The sequence below is a fragment of the Pan troglodytes genome, chromosome 6 (genome assembly GCF_028858775.2).
Source record: "Pan troglodytes isolate AG18354 chromosome 6, NHGRI_mPanTro3-v2.0_pri, whole genome shotgun sequence".
NCBI classification, from domain to species: Eukaryota; Metazoa; Chordata; class Mammalia; order Primates; family Hominidae; genus Pan; species Pan troglodytes.
The window spans coordinates 166,537,170-166,547,163 of record NC_072404.2 but is presented as its reverse complement, the minus strand read 5'-3'; the positions used below and the strand labels follow the sequence as shown (position 1 = coordinate 166,547,163).

The 9,994-nt window shown below is 50.5% G+C and overlaps 1 protein-coding gene across 2 annotated transcripts in view; it reads left to right on the top strand.

Annotated features, from left to right (window-relative positions):
* Window positions 1–6,469: 6,469 nt before the first annotated feature.
* Window positions 6,470–9,994, top strand: part of RHEB (Ras homolog, mTORC1 binding) — a 53,292-nt gene continuing 49,767 nt past the window's right edge. The window contains exons 1-2 of one of the 2 annotated variants that reach the window (XM_009454612.5): window positions 7,004–7,129; window positions 7,502–8,503. Coding sequence is in view for 1 of the 2 variants with exons in the window: in XM_519513.6 (XP_519513.3) it covers window positions 6,882–6,933 (52 nt within the window). In the remaining variant the exon portion in view is untranslated. Of the gene's footprint in view, window positions 6,934–7,003; window positions 7,130–7,501; window positions 8,504–9,994 lie in introns of those variants that run through there. The other variant, XM_519513.6, reaches the window with a different exon arrangement.

Here is a 9,994-nt window from a genome sequence, read left to right as displayed (position 1 = left end):
GGGTGGATCACTTCAGGCCAGGAGTTCAAGACCAGCCTGGCCAACATGGTGAAACCCCATCTCTACTAAAAATACAAAAATTAGCTGGGCATGGTGGCATGTGCCTGTAATCCCAGCTACTTGAGAGGCTGAGGCACGAGAATCACTTGAACCTGAAAAGCAGAGGTTGCAGTGAGCCAAGATCACGCCACTGCCCTCCAGCCTAGGCAGCAGAGCAAGACTCTGTCTCCAAAATAAATTTTTAAAAAAATCCATGTGTGGATGGGGGAAGTGGGTAGGATACAGATGAAGAAGAAACAAGATTGTCGACCAGGTGCAGTGCCTCATGCCTGTAATCCTAGCATTTTGGGAGGCCGAGCCGGGTGGATCACTTAAGGTCAGGAGTTCAAGACCAGCCTGGCTAACATAGTGAAACCCCGTCTCTGCTAAAAACACAAAAAATTAGCTAGGTGCAGTGGCACATGCCTGTAATTCCAGCTACCCGAGAGGCTGAGGCAGGAGAATCGCTTGAACCTGGGAGGTGGAGGTTGCGGTGAGCCAAGGTCACACCACTGTACTCCAGCCTGGGTGACAGAGCGAGACTGCATCTCAAAAAAAAAAACCAACCAACCAACCAACCGAACAAACAAAAAAACAGGGTTGTCTGTGATTCAGTAAACACTGAAGCAGGTGATGGGTGCAGCAGCTTATTGCACTGATACAGTTTTGATATGCATTTTTTTTTTTTTGAGATGGAGTCTCGCTCTGTTGCCCAGGCTGGAGTGCAGTGGCGCGATCTTGGCTCACTGCAAGCTCTGCCTCCCGGGTTCCCTCCATTCTCCTGCCTCAGCCTCCCGAGTAGCTGGGACTACAGGTGCCCGCCACCATGCCCGGCTAATTTTTTATATTTTTAGTAGAGATGGGGTTTCACCGTGTGAGCCAGGATGGGCTCGATCTCCCAACCTCGTGATCTGCCCGCCTCGGCCTCCCAAAGTGCTGGGATTACAGATGTGAACCACCGCGCCCAGGCTGATATGCATTTTTTTTTAAAAAAAAGGTGGTAGTAAAATGTGTATATCATGTCTGTCTTCATGTTTTGGAGGCTTAGTTTGTAAACATCTTGCTATTTGTAAGAGACACTATATCATTAGCAAGTATCTCAAAGTGTAGCTACACTTAGTCATCAGAAATAGTAGATGTGAATTCATATTTTAAATGCTCTTGTCATATTTCACTTTTTTGGTGATTTTCTTGTCAGATATGATTAGACCATCATGTATACCTTTAATGTAGCTGCAAAGAGCTCATACAGGAAGAGGTGGCAGCTCTGCCATTTTTCTTAGTATATGCTTATATTGCATATTTATTCTCATCGTTAATTCATGGTTTCTTTGAAGGTAATATTTTAGGCCAATGGCTGTTTTGTGAGGTTTGGTTTAATTTAGCAGAAATTAAGTAATGTATTCTGTAGTTCCTCATAACCAAGCATGTGACAAGCAATATGTTATAAAATTCTCAACACTAAACACTCAAGGCAATGGTGCTAATGCGTCTCTGTTGTGATACATGTACCGGTCATCACATGCCACCATCCACCATACAGACTGAGAGTGCTGTGGTCAGTCCATGTATTACATATTAGCAAAGCTCAATTTTTTTTTGTTTTTAAAGAAAAATGTTTAAGATAGAAGTTCTATTTTTTTTCCTGCACCACAATAGAAGAAACTCTCTGGAGCCCAATATGCTGAATAAGACAACTCTTCACATAGGCGGATGAACCGATAGTGAATACGTCCCTCAAATGTTAATTATTAGCATATCTCTCAGTGGCTTGCTAACCCTGTGACTAAATCCACATCTAAGACGCATCTGAGGATCACATGTAATCCAAGCTGTGCAGGTACGAGCCATCACCTGTTTTATTGCAAGGAAGGGGCCTCCTGGCTCTTCCTGCGTGTCTCCCAGGTGCCTTTGCATGGGTTCTTAGGAACAGGTCCTACGTGTGTGTTCTGCTCCAACCATTTTGCCTGGCCACTGCTACCAGCAACCTCAGGAGATTGCTGGGCTTGGCAGCCCGCTGCTGGTGAAGGCTCCTACTAGGAACATCCTGGTCTTGGGGATGGGAGAAGCCAACTTCATTCACAGCCCAGCAGAAACCAGATTTGAACTTTTAATGAAACTTTCTTGAAAATTTGAGGACAGTTAATGTGTTAGTTTCCTATAGCTGCCATAACAAAGTGCCGCAAACTGGGTGGCTTAAAACAAGATAAATTTGTTCACAGTTCTGGAAGCCAGAAGCCTGAAATCAGTGTCAGAAGGGCCGTGTTCCCTCTGAAGTCACTAGGAATGGACATTTCCTTGCCTCTTCCAGGTTCAGGTAGCCCCAGGAGTTCCTTAGCTTAAGACGTCACTCCAGTCTCCACCTTGGTCTTCACGTTGACCATCTCTTGCATGTCTGTGTCTCTTCTTATGAAGATACTAGTCATACTGGATTGGCCTACCCTACTGAAATATGAACTCATCTCAACTAATTACACCTGCAATGGCCTATTTCCAAATAAGGTCACATTCTGAAAGGGTAGGACTTCAACATATCTTTTGGCGGGGGGACAAATTCAACCTGTAACAATTGAGAACAGTTGAGAACAATTTACAACTACTGTATAACCCCAGACCTGTCCTCAGAGTTCTTTGCTGAGCCAGCCCTCTCTCAAACATGCCCTACCTGCATGGCCTTAGGGCTGGCTTACTCCACATTCCCTCTTCTGGGAGGACTCCATGCAACTCCATACCTCAGAGTTCAGACCAAACTGATCCCGTATGTCAGAGAGGGCAGGATTTTCCTTCCTCCCAGTGAAATTCAGGGAATTCACCTTTCCCAGGATGGCTTTCATCCTACAACGCTGCGGACAGGACAGTCAACTCCCCACCGAGGAAACCCCTCTTCCATCCACAAAGGACCTGCCCCTTTGACTCCAATAAGATGACCACATAATAGAATAACCTTTGCATGCATTGTTTGATTTTGAATGACACCAATGTGAGACATAACAGTTCAGTCTGATTTGGCTTATGCCAAGATCAAGAGGATTCTGGTTCTTCTCCATTCTTCCCTCATCAAATATTTTTAAAAAACAAACCAAACCACAAAACTCCTTAATGTCTACTTTCATTGGGGTCACCCTTTTCCACATAAAAGAATGTCCTTTTGGTAAAAACAATCACAGCAGTGGTTTTTTACTCTGACCTTGGTGTAACCCAATGGTAGGGGGAAAAGGTTTTGTATGTTATCTCTGGTACTTAAAACAAATATGTTGGAACTAGAAATCAGATACTGGGCTTGGAAGTGCTCATGGAAAGCTAATACAAACCCCATAATATCAGATGTCCAAATTTCAAAGAAATTCCATAACCACCAGCCGTCAGAGGTGTAGGTCAGCAGAGACCCCTCTGGACAATCTACATGCTTAGCATGAGCTCCTCACTCAAGGGATGATGGGAATTAACAGAACCGATGATGTTCTCTCTCTGGGAACTTAACAGAAGACACATAGTTCTTAGTTCGCAGGGAAAGGGAACAGAAGTGGAAGTACACACAGAGAGAAGGCAGCAGGCTGAGGACTCGAGCACTCCCGAACAAGCAGGACCTGCTGAGGAGAAGCTGACTGGTGGCAGCAGACCTTCCAGCTGCTGCAAAGTCAAAGGTGACTGAGTTAGCCACCAATAAGGGAGCTACTTTGAATACAAAAGCAAGTCCATTTCTTCCAACACTGTTGCTGTCTGGTTGCAGTCAGGTATTTCCATGTGAATTCAGACAATGAGTCCCTACTATTTTAGGTAATCTGAGCCATTTCTTTTTTTTTTTTTTTTTTTTTTTAAGACAAGGTCTCACTTTGTCACCCAGGCTGAAGTGCAGTGGCACCATCTCAGCTCACTGCAGCCTCGACCTCCTGGGCTCAAGTGATCCTCCCACCTCAGCCCTCCACATAGCTGGGACTACAGGCATGTTCCACCACGCCCGGCTTTTTTTTTGTATTTCTTTGTAGAAACAGCTTTTCTCCGTGTTCCCCAGGCTGGCTAAGTCATTTTTCAAACCAAACAAATTCTCCCCACTCTGGAATAAAGGAATCTTCTAAACCTTTGGATCCTACATTAAAGGGCTTGAAGACAGCAACTGGAAAACTTTTTTTTTTTTTTGAGACAGAGTCTCACTGTTTTGCCCAGGCTGGAGTGCAGTGGCGCTATCTGAGTTCACTGCAACCTCGCCTTCCAGTTTCAAGCAATTCTCCTGCCTCAGCCTCCTGAGTAGCTAGGATTACAGGCATGTGCCACCACGCCTGGCTAATTTTTGTATTTTTAGTAAAGACGGGGTTTCACCATGTTGGCCAGGCTGGTCTGGAACTCCTGACCTCGTGATCCGCCTGCCTCGACCTCCCAAAGTGCTGGGATTACAGGTGTGAACCACCGCGCCCAGCCTGGAAAACTTTTTGAATGAATTTGTCCTTTACAACTGTGCTTCACATCTGGATTACCAATATTCTCAGGCTAGGGCAGTGCTTTCAAACTTTTTGAAGCAACCCACTGTAAGAAACTTTACAATGAGGCCGGGCACGGTGGCTCACGCCTGTAATCCCAGCACTTTGGGAGGCCGAGGCGGGTGGGTCATGAGGTCGAGAGGTCGAGACCATCCTGGCCAGCATGGTGAAACCCTATCTCTACTAAAAATACAAAAATTAGCCAGGCGTCGTGGCGGGCGCCTGTGGTCCCAGCTACTCGGGAGGCTGAGGCAGGAGAATGGCGCGAACCCGGAAGGCGGAGCTTGCAGTGAGCCGAGATTGCACCACTGTACTCCAGCCTGGGCGACAGAGAGAGACTCTGTCTCAAAAAAAAAAAAAAAAAAAAGAAACTACAGTAAAGCCCAACATGCAATAATACATATATAGCATATCTATAAACATATATATCTACACGTGCACTTACACAAACTTACCCTTACTCATTTTTTTAAACTCACCACTGTACTAATGAGGACACATACTTACCCTTACTATGCATAACGCAGTTTTCTATTCTGTTCTATTTTTTTTAAAAAAAGGTAAAACTAAACTGATTTTATAATGCAAGGAATTTAGTAGCATCTGTTCAAAAACACGGTGGTGAGGGTATCCGAATCCACAGGATAAAAACGACACATTTTACAGGAGAGTGCATTTTAAGACCTTTATTTTAAAATACTTAAAATAACTATAGCGTAAACCTCAACATTTCATGGAAACATAGAACTTCCAGACATTGATCACTTCTGGCTGGCTGCCTGGGGCTTCCATCTGTAGATCCCCGAGGACAAGAATGCACACCCCAGCCCCTCATCGGAGTGCTTCCGTGGGAAAGCTGGAGGGAGTCGCTCTTGGGTTGGGTGTTCCAGTTCGACTCCAGTCACCTCTAAACCTTCCTACGCTGGAATACAAGGCCTGCCACTCAGCTTCCCCTGGCTTCATTCCTCCCCACCGATCACTGGGAAAGGGCGAAGGGCCATGCCCGGCCTCTGCAGGTCCCCACTGCCAAACAGCCTGGGCAGAATAGGGGCGGGTTCCCCGGCGCGGCGGAGTCTCTGCTAACTCGGCAAGTGCCAAGCCCTCCAGCAGCCACCACGCCGGGCCTGCCTGCAGGCTGGTCCCTCAACGGCACCTGCGTTCCCGGCCGGGCTTCCCTTCCCGCGCCCCTCTGCACTGCACCCCTGGGAAGGCTGTGCCCACACCACGGTCTCCGCCCGTCCACACCGCGGCCCGAGGCGTTCCTGGCACCCGGCTCGGGCCTGCCCGCCGCACCAGCCGCCCCGGTGCTGGCGGAGAACCGGCTTCCCGCCCCGGCGCTGTTCCAGGAGGTGCGCCGAGCTCCGCGCGAAGCGAAGCGGACACCAGAACTGACGAGGCTCGCCCTGTTTTTAATGAAATTCCTAACACTTTCAATTAACGCAGACTCCATGCTTCCCACAGTCCTTCGGCCGTCGGTGACGCTTAGTCACCACTACATCCTCAAACCCAGACACGAACGCTAACGCAGCTCAAGGGGAATTTTCAAAAAAACCCCGAGGGAGGAGCCAGCCCACCCGCCACCCGCCCAGGCCACGCGCCTCGCGCCCTTCACGGGCTCAGCGGGCGCGAACCCGCCAACCGCTTAGCGTTTCGCCAATCACCGCACCTCCCACCTATTGCCCCGCCCTGCGCTCCGTTCTGGCCAATCACCAGGGAGCCACCGTTTGTCTCTCCGCCTCTCCCGCCCGCCCCTAACCGGTTGGAAGTTTGAAGCCTTCAAACCTAGCCGGCGCCCAACAGCGCGGTAGCAGCGCGGTGTATTTTTAGCTCCCGGGCGGGCAGCCCCGCCCCCCCCCCTCCCCGCCTCCTTGTTTCCCCCAATGGGAGATGGAGTTTCCGACACGTCATCGCGCGGCTGTGCAGGAGCTGTCCAATCGGCGCTCGGGGAGAATGGCGTAATTAAAAAGCGGCGGAAGAAGGTGGGAGGGTCATGACGCAGCGAGTTTCAGTCGTGACTTTTCTGGGGGCATCGCGGCGTCCCCTTTTTTTGCCTTTAAAGTAAAACGTCGCCCCGACGCACCCCCGCGTATTTCGGGGGGCGGAGGCGGCGGGCCACGGCGCGAAGAGGGGCGGTGCTGACGCCGGCCGGTCACGTGGGCGTGTTGTGGGGGGGAGGGGCGCCGCCGCGCGGTCGGTTCCGGGCGGTTGGGAGCGCGCGAGCTAGCGAGCGAGAGGCAGCCGCGCCCGCCGCCGCCCCTGCTCTGTATGCCGCTCTCTCCCGGCGCGGCCGCCGCCGATCACAGCAGCAGGAGCCGCCGCCGCCGCCGCGGTTGATGTGGTTGGGCCGGGGCTGAGGAGGCCGCCAAGATGCCGCAGTCCAAGTCCCGGAAGATCGCGATCCTGGGCTACCGGTCTGTGGGTGAGTGGCCGGTGGCCGCGCGGCCTCCTCGCGCCGCCGGGGCCTCGCCTGGGAGCCGGGTCGCGGCCGGGCCTGCGAAGTTTGGAGCCGGCGCGGCCATGTGGCGGGGCGGGCGGGGGCCGCGCGTTTCGTAACCACCATTTTGAGCGGAGGTGGTGGCGGTCGGGGCGGCGTCCGCGCCGGTGGAGGAGCTGCGGTAGCTGGGCGCCCTCCGCGGGCCGGGCGGGCAGGTGGCGGCCGGGCGGAGGGCGTGGGAGGCGCGGGGCGGGGGCCGTCGGCCGCCGAGGAGTCCGGGTCTGGTCTGGGGAAGTGAGGCGGCGCCGGGGAGCCGCGCTAGAGGCTGCCGCGAGGGAGTCACACCTGCCTCCCCGCCTTCGCCGCCGGCGCGCGTGACCGGGGCTGGCGGTCTCCCCCACCCCGCCCCCGATGTAAGGAAAAGAAAGTCCGTGGGATTTTAACAAAGGAAGCAGCACCTCAGCTTCATTGCATCTGTGGTGAAGTTTACCCTTGTAAAGAAAACTAGGGATTTAGAGGACGTTTGGGCACTGAACGCAAGTTTTCTGCATAGGAAACCTAGGCGATCCCCCAAAAGAGGCCCCTCTGGAGGCCCTCGAGATGCTGCTGGCGGCCTGGGTAGGAAGACAGAGAAAAAGGAATGTCTGATTTCTCGGTGCCCTATTTTTCTTCGGGAAGGAATAAGGTCAGGTACTTGCAACCAGGCTGTAGAAGTAATTCCAAAGTCTTTTTGTTTTCTTTTTCTTCCCCCAAAAGGTTGACATACATTTGAAACAGTTCCTAGCAGTCGCCTTATTGCTGAATAAGGTGGCTTAGGGTCGGGTTGGGGGGCGGACGGGGTGTCACAGAACGAGCGGTTTTCTGGCCTGTGTGAAACCAGAGCGATTGAACTTAGACACGCTTCAGGGTGAGGCTGTATTGTCTCCCGACATCCGGAAGCCTGGAGAAATTACGTTCATCTTTTCGGGCTGTTTTGAAGTAACTGTCTATAGAAGGCGTGCACCGGGCCACAGTTGAGGGGATGGGGAGGTGAAAGCGAGGGTTCAGAGGCTCCGGTGATTGCGGAACGGGGTGACTATCTGTCACGGGAAGCTTGTACCTGCCTGCCGCTCACTGGATGCACTCCCCAACTGCGCTTTCCACCGCCTGTGCCAGGGTCTGTGCTCTTTGACCAAGATCAGCCACTGCATGCTTACTCATCCTTTTACCACCTCTCCGTCGAGAGCCGGGGGGAAATTAAGGGCTGAAAGAAGCTTGGCTAGAGATGCGGGGTGCCTAGAGTCGTAGGGGAACTCTTGTGCGATGCGGTGCTGAATCCGAGGGGATGCATAGGTGGCAGCTTTAACAGCTGCAGCCAGGAAGTAACCACGAATCAAATGGAGGGGTTCAAAGTCACTAACTGTTCAAATATCAACATGGAACCTGGGATCCAGCCTTTATTGGCAGCCTGAATCCATGCTCTTGTCTCTGTTCTCTTGATTTCCTCCTCTGCATTTTGAGGAGTTGGGACCGCGAGGTGTTCTGGCTCTTGGGTGAGCCCTCCCTAGTCAGTCAAGTAAGTACTTATTGGCAACTATTTGAAAATAGTAGTCCCTGAATAATCACGTTATAGGCAACAAGTACCTCGGCCAGCTGATTTCAACCCAAGAGAATGACCTAAAGATCTTGACTGATTTACCCTTTTCAAATGTCGAAATGGTAGCTCTAGTCTTTGGTGAGCAGGGCTAGTTTTATCCCTTTTTTTTTTTTTGGCTACAGAGGTTCCTTATGTCCAGTTGAAATCCATTCTGTTTTATCTTCCCTCTATTCAGTGTCCTCCTGAGGACGGAGATGTGACAGGCCACCCCTTAGCCTTCTCCTCACAAACTGCTGCTTGTTAAATACTGTGCTAACTTAGTCTCCGGTGGGATACAGGGTCACTTTTAGTCCCTATTTTCTGTCTTCAGTATTTCATATTTCTGCAACCTACCCCACTTCTCCATATTTATTTTCAAGCGTAGTCATATTAAACGATTTTGGAGAGGTTAAGTTGCTCCCAATCTTGTATTTGATTTTTTTTTTTTTTTTTTTTTTTGAGACGGAGTTTCGCTCTTGTCACCCAGGCTGGAGTGCAATGGCGCGATCTCGGCTCACTGCATCCTCCACGCCCCGGACTCAAGCGATTCTCCTGCCTCAGCCTCCAGAGTAGCTGGCACTACAGGCGTGCACCACTATGCCCGGCTAATTTTGTATTTTTAGTAGAAACGGGTTTCACCACGTGGCCAAACGTCAGGCTTGTCTCAAACGCCTGACCTCAGGTGGTCCTCTCACCTTGGCCTCCCAAAGTGCTGGGATTATAGGCGTGAGCCACCACGCCCAGCCGCATTTGATTTTAAAGTGTATTATGAGCCAGGATATTTTGTAGTATGTGGGGTCTTTTTTAGGGGAAGGAGATTAGGTTTTGCCAGCAGGTTTCTTCTAGTAAGCCACCCTTTTGAGAATTACTCAGCATGCTCACTTCTGGGAGCTTACTGGCATGTTTGCTTGCAAATGGTGCTGTACCAGAGAAATTTGAGTATATGTGTTTCTAGATTGTGGTATTTTGTGATGCTGAGCTGTTTGTCCTATATTCTGGGGCTAGAGCCACATAAAAAGCCTCCACACCTTTCTTAGAATGTTCTCTTGATTAAATACATTAAGCCAGTTTGACTAGTAGGATACTTGTCATTGTGATTTTGTCATGCCACAAACTTTATTTTTAAAGTTGTCTTCAGATAAAACAAAAAACTGCTATGTTTGTTTAACTAGTTGGCTTTCTTTTTTTTTTTTTTTTTTGAGACAGAGTCTCACTCTATCACCAAGGCTGGAGTGCAGTGGCGGGATCTGGGCTCACTGCAACCTCTGCTGCCCAGGTTCAACCGATTCTCCTGCCTCAGCCTCCCAAGTAGCTGGGATAACAGGCGCCTGCCACCCCGCCCAGCTAATTTTTGTATTTTTAGTAGAGACTGGGTTTCACCATCTTGGCCAGGATGGTCTTGAACTCCTGACTTCGTGATCCACCTGCCTT